The sequence below is a fragment of the Gavia stellata genome, chromosome 16 (genome assembly GCF_030936135.1).
Source record: "Gavia stellata isolate bGavSte3 chromosome 16, bGavSte3.hap2, whole genome shotgun sequence".
NCBI classification, from domain to species: domain Eukaryota; kingdom Metazoa; phylum Chordata; class Aves; order Gaviiformes; family Gaviidae; genus Gavia; species Gavia stellata.
Window position 1 is genome coordinate 5,077,911 of NC_082609.1, and position 16,267 is coordinate 5,094,177.

The 16,267-nt window shown below is 40.0% G+C and overlaps 1 protein-coding gene across 1 annotated transcript in view; it reads left to right on the forward strand.

The window, feature by feature from the left end:
• Positions 1-16,267, forward strand: part of SPOCK1 (SPARC (osteonectin), cwcv and kazal like domains proteoglycan 1) — a 324,832-nt gene that overhangs the window by 219,380 nt on the left and 89,185 nt on the right. Inside the window, exon 6 of the mRNA XM_059825381.1 lies at positions 4,791-4,923. Coding sequence (XP_059681364.1) covers positions 4,791-4,923 — 133 coding nt within the window. The remainder of the gene's footprint in view (positions 1-4,790; positions 4,924-16,267) is intronic.

Below are 16,267 nucleotides of genomic sequence, written 5' to 3' on the forward strand. Positions count from 1 at the left end.
TTGGCTTTCCTTTAAATTTGGAGTAGTGCAAAACGTTTTGGAATTTAACCTCAGAAAACTAACTTTTAGTTTGAGGTTTTGCACACCTGAGCCTGCCAGCTGAAGTATGGCAGTGGTTATATCTTTTGCTTGAAGGAGAAGGAACCAGAGCAGCAGATAAACCATCACACATGGATCTGTATCATACTATAAACGTAGTCACAGCTTTCATCAAGATGCGTTTGGCCAGAAACACTCGATGATGTCGGACACTGGAACAGGCTGCCCAGGGAGGTGGTGGAGTCACCATCCCTGGAGTTTTTTAAAAGACGTGTGGATGAGGCGCTTAGGGACATGGTTTAGGGGTGGACTTAGCAGGGTTAGGTTAACGGTTGGACTTGATGATCTTAAAGGTCTTTTCCAACCTAAATGATTCTATGATTCTATGCCAAGATCCCTGAACAGCACAGCCTGTGTCATCCACGCACAGCCTTGGTCAGGAACCAGGGTGGTGGATTTTTTTCCAGAAAAATAGGACTCAATGCAAAATGTTTTGTATGAGGCATTGGGTTTGATAAACTTTTGCTGAGTGAAAGGCGGAGTTCAACCCCCCCGGCAGGCTGCCTCAGTGGCCGGAGCTGGTGCTCCCAGCCGGGAGCAGCCCCGCAGCAGCCAGGTGGGAGCGGCCGGGTGATTCGCACCCAGGGGCTGGCGGCTGGGGCAAGGCTGCAGCTGCGCCCATCAGCCCTCACTGGGGCTGAGCTTCTGCCTCCCCAGGGCGCACCTGGAAGCCTTAAAATCTGGGGTGGAGCTTCTGAGCTCCACAGCCAAAGCTTTGTGCCTGGGAGACCTGCCTTGGGGTGCGGGTGTTTGTGGCTCTGGGGCAGGAGCCACCATGTAGGGTCCTAACATCTGGCTGGTGGCATCTGGAAGCCCTGCTGTGTTCTCCCTGTTCTTGAGCAAGCAAAGCAGAGGCAGTCTCCCTGTATTTTCACAGTATGTGGTAAGTAGTATGTCTGTGTAATGAGTAATGAAGCTGAGTCAGTGTACGTTCTCCCTGTGTTGAAGTGTGAATGTTTTAAACCACTAAAATTTCTCTATGCATTAAAATGTTAAGAGGCTGAATTCTGTAAAGCTTAACTGCTCCTTAAATCTTACACCTCTCAGTGCATCGGTTCACCAGTCTGAAAAGCAAAAGCAGGCAAGGTTTGCCTGTAAGTCTTAATACTTGAGCAAGACATTAATGTCTATTTGTTTCTGGAACATTGAAAATACTTGGCCCTGTTGTCCTTATAAACGTGGCAGACTTTTACCCCAGTGGGGAGTTTCTGGTTTGTTCTCTCTGCACAGTTGTAATTTTCTAATGGTTTGTAGTAGATCCTTTCAACTCTACGTCTTAAAGCAGGATTAAAGTTGGTTAAGTTGTCAGGGGGAAAAAAAAAGGCCTAATTTGCTTTGGCCTGGCTTGCTCCTGACATATTTATTCTCAAACAAGATGATTAGCGTAGCAAAACATGTTCCCAGAGTATGTGAATGTGCGCTTCCATTGAGAAGGGATTTGCAGGCTGTCTGCTTATGGCAGCCAATATTCTTGTCTAGGTTTTAATTTCTTTGTTTGGATGTTTGATGTGTTGTTAGGGGTTATAGGATCGAAATGCTTCCAAAAGTCTTATCCAGCCTCTCAAAATACCACTCCAGAAAAATACATATTTACTTTTGGAAAATGTATGTTCCCTTTAGGAAATAGGTGCTTACCTGTATTTTTGGTGGGGGTGTGGAATCTGGGTATGGAGTTAAAACTTTCAGCTATTGCTTACTTGGCCAAGCTGACAAAAAAATATTTCTGACCTGTTTCAAATACAGTGACGTTTTGCGCTATTGTTTCTGACAAAAGCGTAGCTTGAAAAGAATATATTCACTTTGGAAACCCAGATTGTTTCTTGCAACCAAAACGGCTGCTGTACTATGCTGCCAATTAAATCCCGCATGCAGAAACTTCCAGGATGGCTGCAGGTTTCTTCCAGCGGTCCCCTGCCTTGTTACGCGTGTTACATAAAGTGCTACTAAAATTGCCAACTCTTTCTCTCTAAAAGAATAAAGTGCTTTGAGATGTACTCCACTGTGAATTCATCTTGTTATTAAATATCTGTCTTCGAGAGAATAAATTTCCTCTTATTATCGAAAGAAGATCCTGAAGGTGAATGTAGGGGGGGAGGAAGAGAATAATGTTTCCTTCAGTGTCTGTGAGTGAAATGCTGAAAATCAAGTTCAGGTGAAACCGTTATAGTTCCTCGCTGAGGGGGAGGCTCTGCTTTCACACCCATGGCTTGCTGTTGGCTTCGAGGCAGCTGCAGCAAAAGCAGAGCTTAAGCCTAAGGCTGTGCATGTTCTTTTTACTCAGTAAAGTGATGGAAAGGACTTGAAATGGACAAATTAAAGGGGTTGGGGTTTATTTTTTAATTTTTTTTTTTTTGAGAGTGGAAAACATTATTGGCTCCAGAAGAATCTTCCAATAGAAACTGGCTTTTCAATGTGCATCTTGAAGGGACCAAGGCAGGATTATGGAAGTTAAGAGCAGGGGGTTGTAAGGCTGGGACAAGCAGCCGTGTCTGGAGCAGACTTTTCTTTTAAGGTTATAGTGTGAAATGCCTGAATGTAGTTTGGTCCCTGAACGCTGTACAACGTCCAGGTTGGACTCGATGATCTTACAGGTCTTTTCCAACCGTACTGATTCTGTGATTATACTTGCCACTCGGAGCCTCAAGATCCTGTGACCGCTTAGGCATCAGTCTAGCTAAGAACTTCAGTCTACGTTTAATTTTGATGAGGTGCTCGTTAGTTCAGTTGCTCACCTCCATCCTGCATGCTCTGTGCCTAATGGCTTTGATGATAATGGCACTAAATCATATGCTTAGAGTTTAGCATTTCTTAGCTGTTTTTCTATAATCCTAAAACTTTCCTCTTAACAATTTTGCATTGTGGAAATCAAAGTCTGTGAAAAAGTAAAAAGTCTGCTTTGTACCATGATCCATCCTTCTGCAGTCTCCAAAGGAGCACCTTTCACATGTCTTCAGTCTCTGCTCATCAGCATCTGCAGTACTACAAACAAATGTATTTTTGACATGTTTCTGAGTCTGTGTGTTTCTAGAAGTGCAGGGCCATAACTAAAGTGACGGAGGGAATTTTCTTGTCAAGCTGAAAAGACAAAAGAAATCGAAACAGTTCCAGAAAATAAGATAATCGTTACATTTTAGTACCAAAGCATTGCTGGAGTCAAGGGGGCTGCAGAAAAGTCAAAGGGACTCTGGGAAACTTAAATAAATGGTTTGTGCAGCCCCAGGGTAAGAGAGCACGTCTGCAGAGTTTAGTTGGGGGTTCAGAGCCAGGCAGCCCCCCCATCCGCAGCATTTAGCGGCTGCCTTGATGGTAACTCTGCAAGGCAGAATGCATCTGAAAGAGGGAAAGCTGCTCTGCACATTAAGAAAACTTCTTCAAAATAACAAGGGAATTTAGACTTTAATACTAGGCTTCTATTTTCATAGTTTATGATATCATGATTGGATTCCTTCTGTGGACACAAGCTTCTTAATAGTACTATTCATCACTGTGACAAAGGTTAGACTTTGAAGAAAAGTAGAGCTGAGATGAAAGAATAGAATTTTTATTATTTTAGCAGCTGAATGTGTCATTACATCAGAGTCAGTATTGTGTAGCAAATTGCAAGCTGTAGTGAAATTGCTTTAAAATATATCTGTATATATTTTTCTAAAACTGTGATAAAGTCATTCAGCGGCGCATTGAAATGTATTTCTAGCTGAACTGTTATATCATATCTTTTTTTACTGTGGTATGAGAACAGATGGCAGTTATTTTTCTTAACAGTCTCCAGCAAAGCTGATGCAATGCCTTGCCTTCCTTTGTAAATGTTTTCCAGTGAAAGACAAGTACGCGTGGCCAAAATGAATATGCATTGTAACGTTGGTTTGTGGTTTCTAAAGCAAACTTTTCATCGGCTTACAACAGTAGGCTGGTGATAATTACTTAATGTCGTATCAGTCAAGTAGTTCATTATGACAGGAAAATGAGCTATTAATCAGAATCAATTGCACGTAATTTGCAAGAAGTTTTTGGAGCAGATGTCTTTTCATAGACATTTTTAATGCAATAATTGAGTGGTCCATGACTTGAGGACAACTGCAGTCACTCCCATGGTACAAACGCATTTGCAGGTTTGGAGGTGCTCTCTGTCACCTACAGCTTTCTTAGCGGGACTGGGATTGATCCCAGAATACCAGCTGCTCGGTAGCTGGCGTGCGGAGAGGGCTTCTGCACGTTCAATGGCAAAGTTGTTTGGTGATTCTCTACCTTTTTATAAGCATAATATAAATGGCGATGTTTTTCAAAGGATTTTGTTTTAAAATTGTCACCACCTTAACGTAACTTGGCAACTCGGAGGAGGCCTGGTGAAAATGTCTCTGTACAACCTGATGTAACGCTACTTGCCTGCTTCACCAGAAACGCTGCCTAGTTCAGCAAAACGCTGTATTCTTAAGCGAGGCCATTTGTAGTTATAAATAAAAATGAAGCTGCCAAGTACTGTAAATCTAGGACTGCCTACCAATTTATGACTTTTAGATTGCCTGCTGTAATGTGCCATATTATAGAAGCATTGTTAGGAGCTATATTTAATTTACTTGCTTTAAATTAATACTGTGGTGAAAAATCCAGCATTGCCTTATTCCGAGAAGCTTTCATTCCTCTGTTTTATACAAGAGTGTTCAAAAAAAACCCTGGTGTCTCTTCTTTTACAGCCTTCGACAAAAGAAAGGGAACTTGGCCCAGAAGCACTGGACTGGACCAGCTACCATAGTAAAGTGCAAGCCTTGCCCCATGGCGCATGCCAACGCTGTCTGTGGCTCTGATGGCCATACGTATACTAGCAAGGTAAGTTCTGCTGGTGACCCGAAATCCTGTCGCTCGTGGTCATCCAGGCTGGAGTGTGAAGATGAACTGGCATTCATTAACAGGCAGCGTTAAATTGCAGTCTGCTTTAGTTTTGGAATATTTTTGTGCAAAAAGTGCTGAGAAATGTAGATTTTCACATATTTGACAAACAGCAAATCAGAATGACAAATCAGAATCTTACGCCTTTCATGATTCATGTTTCTCTAAATAGCTCATTCTTGCTAATGAAGTAGAACACTTTCGCTATTGGTTATGCAACAGAAAAAAATTCATTTGATTAGATTGGCATGTTTGGACAAGAGGATTTTGGGATAGTTTTTGTTTTAAGATTTGATTTCCAAATGGTAAAATAACTTGGCAGTATCGTTGTTCTGTGATTTTTTTTTTTTTTTTTTAACTTGTTTCCAGGCTGCATGGGTAACATATTACAATTCATTTAAACCACAATTTTAATAGGCTTGTGCGCCAGATGCAGCATATATGGTACCATAAAAAAAATTCCCATAACCCAGTGGGGATAAATTGGCTCTTTGTTATACAGAAAATACAATCACCTTAGGGCTTGAATCAATAAAAGAAACTGGCTTCACAGCCATTCAGCAGTCCACATCTCCCATTATCAAATAAAGCCTTCCATGTCTCGGATACATGCTCCATAAACAGCACCTCGAGCACTGGAAGTCATGTTCAGGGAACACTCCTGAGGTTTTCTTTTCTTCTTGTATGCAAGGTAAGGTTTGACAGCCAGTAAAACTACCCTTTAAAATCCAAAAGTAGTCCCCCAAAAATCCAGGAAAATAAAGTGATCAGGGGAAAAAAAATCTCTGCTGTGATGTTACAGTGATGATGATAGTGCAGCTCCATTCTCTTCTCAGCTGGGCGGTTGAATACTTCATCCATTAATGGACACAAATATTAAAATGCTGACATGTCTAATTCATTTAAGCCTCACTTCTATTCTGGCTGAAGGATTTGCATGGCCAAAGGAGCAAATCAGCAGAAACTGTCTTGTCCTTGTACACACAGACTACAGAAAAGGGGCTCCAAGTTGCCTGTTAAACAAGCTACTCTCTTTAATACTCTCTATGAGTATGTAATATGGTAATTTCACACAGGTATTTAGGATTAAATTTGGCTGTCTGAACTCTTGAGAGTATGTAAGATATTCTGTAGTAAACAGCTTTCATTGCATATTCGGTTATCCTATTGAACTAATTTCTCTACATCTTACCTGCATCCCTGTTAGGTCTGAGTCTTTTTCTGACCTTCTGTATTTATTACTGTAAGATCCAAATGGTTTTCATCAGAAATTCTGTTATGTCATAAATTCACCAAACTGTTGTGACTATGATGTAAGCCTGACAGCTATAATGAAGACCTCAAACAGTTCCTGGTGCTGACATGCTTGACTATCAAAGACATACCTCCCAGAAGTTGCCTCTGTTTGAGTGGCTTTTTTTTTTTTTTAAAGGAGACTTTTAGAAGATTTATTCTGAAGGAACTTTGTCTCATCTTTGTTTATTGTGTGTTTAACTATCAATTGCTCCTGTCCTAGCAACTGACAATTACAGCATCTTGTTGGTCTCTTAAGTGCAGCAACTTCTCTTCCACAAACATTGCCCACGTTCTGTCTCACTGCCTGGGGAAGGTGGGGTTTCATTGCTTTCCGAGTACTGTCCCACCGGAGCGATTGCTTGTCAGGTTGCGTTTTTGTGGTTGCTTTTTCTAAATTTTTTTGGTTTTGATTGAAGGCTCCTCCAGTGTCATGATGACTGGTAATCCTTCTGCAACATCCACTCCTAGTGAGAGGATACATGTCTGGTTAACCTTTACACAATATCGAGCAGATGCTTATAGCAGTACTATTATTCTTTGCTGTATGCAGTACATTGTAGATCTGTGAGTGTATTATTACAGTAACCTGTAGAACATCATTGCTTCTCTACAATTTCTTCTGAAAGCTCTGCTTCGTTGATTTTTTTTTTTTTCCACAAAAGACAAATTTTGGTACATGAGGTGAAAATACTTTAAGCAGAGCATTAAAACTAAATGGTGTATTTTAACAAATAACACTTTTATGGTCAGTAATGATCATGGGTTTCTGATATCTTCTATGAACAGAATACAACTGTTCCCCTCAAATTCACCACTAGTTTTCACCAGATAATGTGATCCCTCTTTCTTGCCCTTAAGTCACTAAAATCAAAGCTTTTCTTTGGTAATCTTCTTCCATATGCAATAGCGTTGGCAAGTATTCTTTCTGGCACTGCAGTGCTGGCATATTCTAGTGTTGACTGTGAAAATGCAGAAGGGTGGACATTCGAGTGTGGGCAAATAGCACGCTGCCTTGCATTGGTATGTATGTATTCGAGTCTGGCTCTGCATCAGCTGCTTTGTGACCATGTAATGATATGCTGGGCAAATGAGAGGATTCTTGCTAAGCTTGTAAACAAAAGATGGAGAGTAGCCACTACATTTCAGGGGAGGGAAAAAGTCTTCTGAAATTATGCGTTGGCCACCTACTCACATAGGCAGACAGGCAGCATACACATAGACACCATCATTTTGATCCGTCCTGGCTGAGTTAGGTTTTTGCCTTTTCCTCCCGGCACAGCACAGGGTTTGGCAGGAGATGGGGTTTGGGCTTGGAGTTCATGGCCTGGCAGAGCAGCATCAAAGCATTTAGCTAATGACTGGGGGCTACCATTCAACACTCTCAGTAATGTTTGTACCAGGGATTGCTCTTTCCATACTCTGAACTGTTAGCTGAGGTAAAAATGAATGAAAAGGAAAGGATACTGCAGAAGTATGACTGGCTGATAAAATGCAGATGAAACTTGGGTGTCAATAAATGCACAGTAATTCCCATTAAGAGAAAATAACCAAATATACATATCATGGGCTCTTATTTAGCCACTTGATCTTAGAATAATTCTGGCTGTTTCTCCGAAGACGTCATAATGATCACTGCCAGGCAAAAATGCAAATAAAGTGTTAAAAAAGGAATTGAGAACAAGCACAAAACATTATTATGTTTCCCTGTAAATGCCTGGACTTCTCATTGCCTTCAGTTGTCATAGCTTCATCTCAAGGCTGACATGGGAGCACTATGAAATGCTCAGAGAAGGGTGGTAATGGCTGTCAGGTGTGGAACCCGCAAGGAGGCACAGAGCTAACTAGAACACTTCAACATGATTTTTGTATGAAATCATGACTAATATTGGAAAAGGAATGTTGTACTTAATTTCAGTAGATCTGGTTTTATTATAAGTCAGTAGTTTCAAAACAAAGAAATTTTTTCAGCTCAGAATAAAATTGTGAAATTCACTGCAGCGCAGTGTTGTGCAGGGCAAAGATATAAATGGGATTTATATAAATCCATGGAGAACAGATCTACTGCAGGCTGGTAAACCTCTAGCACACTGAGTCCATAAACCAGTGATTACCAGAAGCTGGGATGATTGGTATAGTTTGGCAGGACTGATTTGTTCCGTTTCTCATTTGCTCTTTCTTTTACTCCTCTGTAGTTTTCTTACTTTTAAGGGTCTGCAACTTGGCAGGATACTAGGCTGAGGAACTGCAGGGCTGAACTAATGTGGTTCTTGGATTCTTATGCAAAAGTGGAGGCATCCTTATCTTTAGATAAGGCAAGCTGATAATGGAGATAACATTCTCAGTCAAAGTACTGCTCTTTAAGAAAAGAGCATATTCCTTTTGCATTTCAATTTCAACTTAGGCTGACATTTCTTTTTAAACAGGTCCTGACTATTCCTTATATCATTGCTTGGCATTTTTAGTTTCTACCCCTTCAAAGTTTAGTTTCAGTCCTTAAACCAAAATTAAGACTGCAGAACTTGATCTGGAATGATGCTCAATAGAGCTTGTGGAATATGAAGGACTTTGATTTGTTCCCTTTTTATGAAAATTTCAAGAATTCTTTAAGGATTCAACTCCAGGAAAGTAACATAAAAGAACAACAATTAAAAATGCATTCTAAGTGATGTCTTAGTTATTCGTGACTGGATAATAAAAATCTTCCATTCATAAAGGCTATATGGCAAAATAGCAAAAGCATTATCATTTTGGTGGTTTCTGCTGTTTGATAATCCTCAGACTGTTGTGCTCTTTGTTCTAGTGCTTTCTGTAGAGATTGCATTTCGAAAGAAAGCATTTTGCTTATGTTAATTATAGTGCTGGTGATTCTGGGAACTGACTGTGCCCATCCGCCTCTATTATAAGGGATTAGGATTCTCTGAAGGCAGCCATTCGCAGAACGGCAGAGGAAATGTTGTTGGCCCAGCAGAAATACAGGCTATGTGGCGTATTCTTGAGGATCACTACTGCAATGTGGTGTTATGCCTGGACGTTTCTAAAGTTGCTCAGTAACTGATACTGTGGGTAAGAAAGAGTGAAGTGGAATCGTGGATGCTTGCTCAGGTTAACATGTTGGGTTAACGGCGGGTCCAAGCATCGTCAGAAAGTCAAGTGCCGCAGACTTCCCTGCGGTGTTCTAACTGAATGGCTTTTCATCAAAACCAACTTTATTTTTTAACAAGTGAAATTTTCTTCATGAAGAAAGACATTTTAGACCTAGAGGCAAGAACTTTTTGATAAAACTGGGAAGAGTGATCCAACCCAAAGCACTCAATAAATAAGGGTCCTAGGGGAAAAAAAAAAAAATGTAAACTATAAACCGCCACGTTTAAGCTTACTGGTTGGTTTAGATAGAGGCTTAGGATTTTCAAAATGCTCTCTTGGTCTCAACTAATTTGAGAGCTAGTCAGAAGAAACTTTTTATCTTTTTCATCTTCCACTGGAAAATATTCCAAGGTGTTGGTTTCCAACACAAAGGTAAATGGGCAAGTATTGAAAATTATGAGAAGTCCATGCCCAGATCTTGTGCTACAAGGGATTTAAAACTGTCCCCCAAACTATCACAATAGGAGACACAGGTGCTGAGTACTTTAGTGGTTCTTAAGTTGATTTAGCTTCACGTATGGGAGTTGTACTGCTTGAAAATCTTGCCACCTGTTAGGCATTAAATCTTTCTGGTGGTTCTTCTGAAGTGTCTTCAAAACTTGTCTCTGTTGTTGATCTGTTATCTGCTTCACAGAAGTGCTGAAGTTGAAGGGGATGAAGATGTTTGGTGTGTGGTGGAATTTTTGTTCCTGATTTGTTTTCCAGATGACAAACTAGTTTTACTGGGTGGTGGGATTCTTTGTTGCACCAATAATTCGGCGCTTATGTATTATGAAATTTGAACACAGATGTAAAATGGGGCCTGTATCTACTCAGTCCTCATACCCTGTTTCCAGCAATCATTCCTAGCATTTTTTTGGACTTGTGTAATTTTGTTATAGTTCTGGAAACTTTAGAAACTCTCTCTCACCCTTTCCTGTTAACTTTGAACTCTATGGGCATTAAGTTTGTCAAAAATTTCACCGAGTCTCTAGTTAGCACTTGAAATGTGGATGTTTTAAAATGCACATGCTCTCTCCCTTATTATAAAACTTTGTAAAGATAAATTACTGTTTCCTGAGTATAACAGCTCTATTTAATACTCTGACAATACAAAGCATTTCCATAGTATATTGCAGTCAGAGTTTTCAAAGCTCTTTAAAGTACTAATGAATTAAGCTTATGAGGTAAGTAAGCCCTGTAAAGAGCGCTACGTAATTAGTTAATGTTTTTGTCAACAACACATTAAGAAGAATAACTCTGAAGCTGTCAGTTTTACAGGAAGTTTAATTAAGCTAGTTAATAAAGCAATTACCTGAACATGACGATGACTGTACTTAACTAATCAGAAAATGAAAATAAGGATGATCTTAAATTACAAAACATACCACTTCAATGACTAATGGTCCCTTCAAAGATGGAAAGGTACATTGTTATAATTATGTTTCTAATTAGGTACATTGTTGTTCTGCAAATTTTAATTAAATCATTGCAAACTAATTAAGTCCATAATCATGTCTCTCTTTGTTTGAAAATGGAAAAATCACCTCCTGTTGTCATAACATTAGGTAACAAATTTGATATTAAGGGATGTGCAAGAGAAATAATTTTCCAACAATCTTGAAACAGGAGGAAAAAATAATGACCAAAATAACGAGATGCTATTAGTTAAATGTGTGCAATGTGAGGGCTGCTGTATTTAATTAGGAGTCTGTATTCAGAAGCACAATTAACAAATACTTGTTAAAGTGTCCAAGTGTTGAGTATTTAGTGTGACATGGTTTGGTTTTTCATAATCTGACTGTTGGCTGGATTCCCTGGCCTCTAGGCGTGGGGTGCTGTTATCCAGCTGTGGTTTTGCACAGCTTTCCCTGTCTGTGGTTTGTCCAAGGGATGACTCGACCTTTCTGGTAACACAGCCAATGCCATTCCTGAGATGAAGAATTGGATTAAATTCTGTATGGACTTTTAGCTCTCGTTTGGTTTTGTAAAGGAAAATTTAAGGAAAAATGGGGGGGAGGGGAAAGAAAGACAGAAAGCGTGAGACAAGTTAGGATTTGGTTAAAGAAATCCATGGAAAAGAAGATTATATCAGCCTTATGCATTTGCTCCCTGTACAAAATTTAGAGATTATTGGTGGGAGGTACAAGAATAAATTGTTCTTTCCTCTCCCCCTCCTCTTTTTCGTCATCATCTTCTTTCTTCTTTTTAATCTATGAAGTCAATTCTTTGCTCCGAGTTGAGAGTCTAGGCCTGACATAGTCTATCATGGCCAACATGGTAGATCTGGTACGTTACCCAATTCTTCCACTGATCTACGTTGTGATGCTGGGCAACTTGCGTTTTCCTTGTTTGTAGTTTGGAAAGATGTGGACTTTCTCCCTTAATAAAGTACTGGGAGAGCTACTTTGAAGTCATGATGAAAAAAGCTTGTGTTATTGGGGGGGGGGGGGGGGGGGTGTTACGTTGTTTGTTTGTGTTAAATCAAATACGTCTGTGTAAGACATGATGGCACCGTTGCTAAGTTTCCTGGAATTTTCTGATCAGGCTGGTCAGGACTTTTAATGAAGTATTCAAATATCTTTTTGTGGAAATCGATAGGTTTCATGGGATGTGACTGTTCTGATGGAGTTTTCTACAGGAAAAATATTTTACGGAGTTGTTACTTCTTCCTTATTCCAGTAGCAGATTTTCAACATTCATTCTTACTTCATTATTTGATTCATTTTGTTGCAGGGCGTTTCCTAACTGTAGCAATACGTCTGGCATGAGGCTTTCAGCAGTACTGATTTTTATTCTCGCAAGTAACAAAAGGGAAACCCCAGAGAACTGTGGGAGAACTAGATCTTTACTAATGCTGAGTACCTTTTCTAGATTGCTCATTTGACTCGGGCACATCTGGCCACTGTGTTCCCAGCAAGGCAGATGTTCCCTCAGCCCGTAGCCTGGGCCAGCGAGACTTGAGTCTTGTCATCCAAAAGCTATGTCAAGCTGTTATTGCATAATCAAGTCCTAAATAATAAACCTCGTCTCTCAGAAGGCAAAACACCTAGAGCTCTGCACCGTGCCTACCGCAGCTGCACGGTTTATTTGGCTTGAAGCATGAGGTGAGCAATGTTATTTGATGACGTGCTGTTCATCCTGAAGACATCATGTTGTTTATATGGTTCTTTTCTCCGTATGGTTTCAAGGAATCAGGAATAAGGTATATCTCGATTTTCGTGTACCTTGTAATCCATGCCAATATTTTAAGATAGTTGATGTCTAAGGGGTATTGTTGCATATGCTCAAAAACCGACATTTATCTTGAATCGCAGAATCACTAAGGTTGGACAAGACCTGTAAGACCATGAAGTCCAACCACCACCCCAACCCCACCATGCCCACTAAACCATGTCCCGCAGTGCCACGTCCACACGTTCCTTGAACACCTCTAGGGATGGTGACTCCACCATCTCCCTGGGCAGTTTATTCCAGTGTCTCACCACATTAATTTGGTCAATTAATGTACTCAAAAAATGTCTTTTTACCTCCTGTGTTCTTTCCAGTGCTACCGCTCGGGGTGTTTTGGCCACAAATAAACAACCCAGGAAAAAAGAGATCTCTGCTTTCCCCTGGTCAGGGTAACCTTTGTTAAACCCTGAGGGAGCTGGAAACTATAACTGTTGAACTCTGTTCGAATAACCATGCAATTCGGCAAATTCCTGAGCTTCCTTTCAAACCCCATTTAGTTTTATGTTGAAGTGGAGAAGCTTTTGCTTTTCATTGGCATTAAATAGTAAATTCAAAATCCCAAACAATCCTCTACAAATTTTATATCCTAACCGTGAAAAACTCGGCTGGCGGAACCACTGATCTGTGCGTTGTGGCTACTTCTGTGCCAGCTTCCCAGCTAAACCCCATGAATATATACATGTTTGCAAGATTTTTCACCTGGTGTAGTGTGTGAATTGTGAGAACAGCTAAAATAGAGGCTTCTGCAGTGAATCAACAGAGGAAAAAACAAATAGCTCTGGCCAGTTCTTACATGGTAACGGCTACTTTGTCATATTGCCAGACTTGGGATTCTGTGAATTAATGAGAAATTGCTGTGGCTCAAGACATGATGTTCTTTCAGAGACTGCTTGTTGCTATCTCTAGTCTTTGGAGAAGGAGCCTTCATTAACACAGTTCTACAAACACAGATTGGCAGAATAAAAGACAGACAAATCTTTTTTAATCCCATGAAGAATCCTGTTATACAGTGGATACTGATTGTTTTTGTGGGAAACTTACTTAAAACTCCGTTAAAGGCACGGAAAGAGAAGGGGATTGCTTTGGTTCCGCTGGAGGCGGGTGATCTCTCATAGCCTGCATAAAGGCAGGACGGAGAAGTATTGGAGGCGTTCTGGGGACAGAGCTAGATGGCTCACAACATGGTTTTGTTCTTCCTTGGTATAATTTCTTCTAAGAGAGTTTAGTTAAAATTCCTGCTGGGGCCAGTGAGCAAAAGGCCCTGACAGAAAGCAAAATTTATCCAAAGTTGTACTTCCAGGTTCTAACAACTGTGGGTTAAGCAAGTCGGTCTAATTGGGGTAAGGCAATGTTTATCTCCTTTCTGTAACCTTGCCTCGCAGGGAAAGGATATTTTTAGTCTGTTGCTCTGTCCAAAACAATTTGGCTTTGCAGAGACTGGGTTCTTTGCGATTAATGTATTTTGTCAGTTTCTAAATCTGTATCTTTTTTTCTTCAATTCCTGAATCTGTTATTTTACCGTAGTTAAGGCTTGTCAGAGTTGAATGTTTTAATTACTGAGTTAAGCCCACGGAATCTGGGGGAAATTGCAATAAAATATCTGTTGGGCGTGTTGCTGCAAGTGGTACTTCATTCTTCATGTTATTCTGGTAACTTGAGTATCTAGAAAACACTGCTCTAAACTCCCTTAAAAAAACTTTCTCAAAACTCACTCAGGTGCAGTAGTGATGTATAAATACCGTGCTGGGAAATGCAGTGTAAGAACCTGCACAGAATAAAATAACCTTCAGATTTCCAACAAACACGCACCATCACTGAGTGACCGGAAGAGATGAAGTTTCAGGCAGCATGAGGTTCCTTCTCTCGCGTCCAACTCCCTCAAGTTCTTTACAGGCCAGTTGTCCCAAATGGCTCTGATAATACTCGTACAGCTCTGAAGCAACTGAAAGGGCTCATCTTTTTGGCGCCACAGAAGCGGAGGGTTTAGTGGTTGTTGTCTTAAGTTTCACCAGTGCTCCCACACAATAATAACCTCTAAGTCACAAAATTACTACGCTGTTGTAGGGGTTTTATGCTCTTTTTTTTGTGCGTTCATTTAAATTGGCTAGAATTCAACTGATAGGATTCACTTAAATGTATCTTCCTTAAATTGGATAAATTAATTTCATCTTTACCCACTAAGAGTCTCTAGAACTCTTAGTAATTAGACCTGCTGTATGATAATGCAGCTCCTCATGTTTACATGTCACTTGTTACCAGATTACAAAAAAACCCTATGAAGGCGGGTGGAGGATGGTGCGTGTGGGTGTCTCGTATGTGACTAAAATACTCTTTGCCAAGGTATTAACAAACAACAATGAATATTTTGGGATTTTGTTATGGCAAGTTGTAGCATGCTAAAATAATTTTAATCTAGATTCGTGTTTTGTTATGGTTGTGGGGGTTTTGTTTTTTGTTTTTTTTTAATGGGTGGGAGAGACTGAAATTCTTTACATAGCAAAGACCAATGCTGAAGAAGGGTAACTCATTGCAGGAAACTTTTTCTCCCTATGCCTTTCTGATTTGCCCACGTATGCTTTTTTTTCTTTGGAGGAATGAAAGAATGTTTAGAATGTCACTGATTTTTCTCCTTCCCATTTATGAGCTTCTACAGTGTTGAAGAAAGCAATGTTTTTATTTAGGCACCCAGGTAACTACTGCCAATAAATAGAAGTCTGAATATTTAACATTACCACTGTTGGCTGGTCAATGTTCCAAAAACTCAGAAAAACAACCTATTCCTAGGGAGTGTTTTTAAATATATGTACTGAAGTCTTACTGAATTAAATGAGACTGCATGTCATTAACGTTTTACACAGCAAATGAACATCTCAGTTCTCTAGATCTCTGCAAAAGTTTGGTTTTTTCCTGGTGTTGGTTATTCTGTGGTTGAATTCTTTTTTCCCCCTTTTTTTTTTTTTTAATTCTCATTACCACATTGCATTAGAATTATAAAAGGTATTTTGGATATTAGGAAAAACTTCTTCACTGAAAGGGTTGTCAGACATTGGAACAGGCTGCCCGGGCAGGTGGTTGAGTCACCATCCCTGGAGGTATTTAAAAGACGTGTGGATGAGGTGCTTAAGGACATAGGTTAGTGGTGGACTTAGCAGGGTTAGGTTTATGGTTGGACTTGATGATCTTAAAGGTCTTTTCCAACCTAAACAATTCTATGATTTGTTGGTGAGACACATCACCAGCAATGACTTGCTTGGGTACGTTACCCAAAAGGAGAGAACGTTAGATGCTGCTAGAAGAAAAGCAAAACTTGAGGCTTTTTCTTTTCACATGTGTGGAAGAAGCCAGCACTGGATGGCAGAAGATGATGTACTTTTATTAATAAGCTTCTACATTAAAGTTACAGCAGGTGCACAGGGAGAAAGAAACAGCAGTGAGTAGACTGTGCCTTGTGTACTTTGAATTACTGTGTCAGTGATGATGGATGGAGCAAACAATAAAATTTGACCTGTCACACTAGGCTTATGAGGCTATAAGCCGTAAGGCATTTGTAATTGGCTTCAACCAGCAATGTTAATGAAGGTGGATTGGAGAATTAGATTATTTGAATGATACAGACTGTTTTACATTTTTA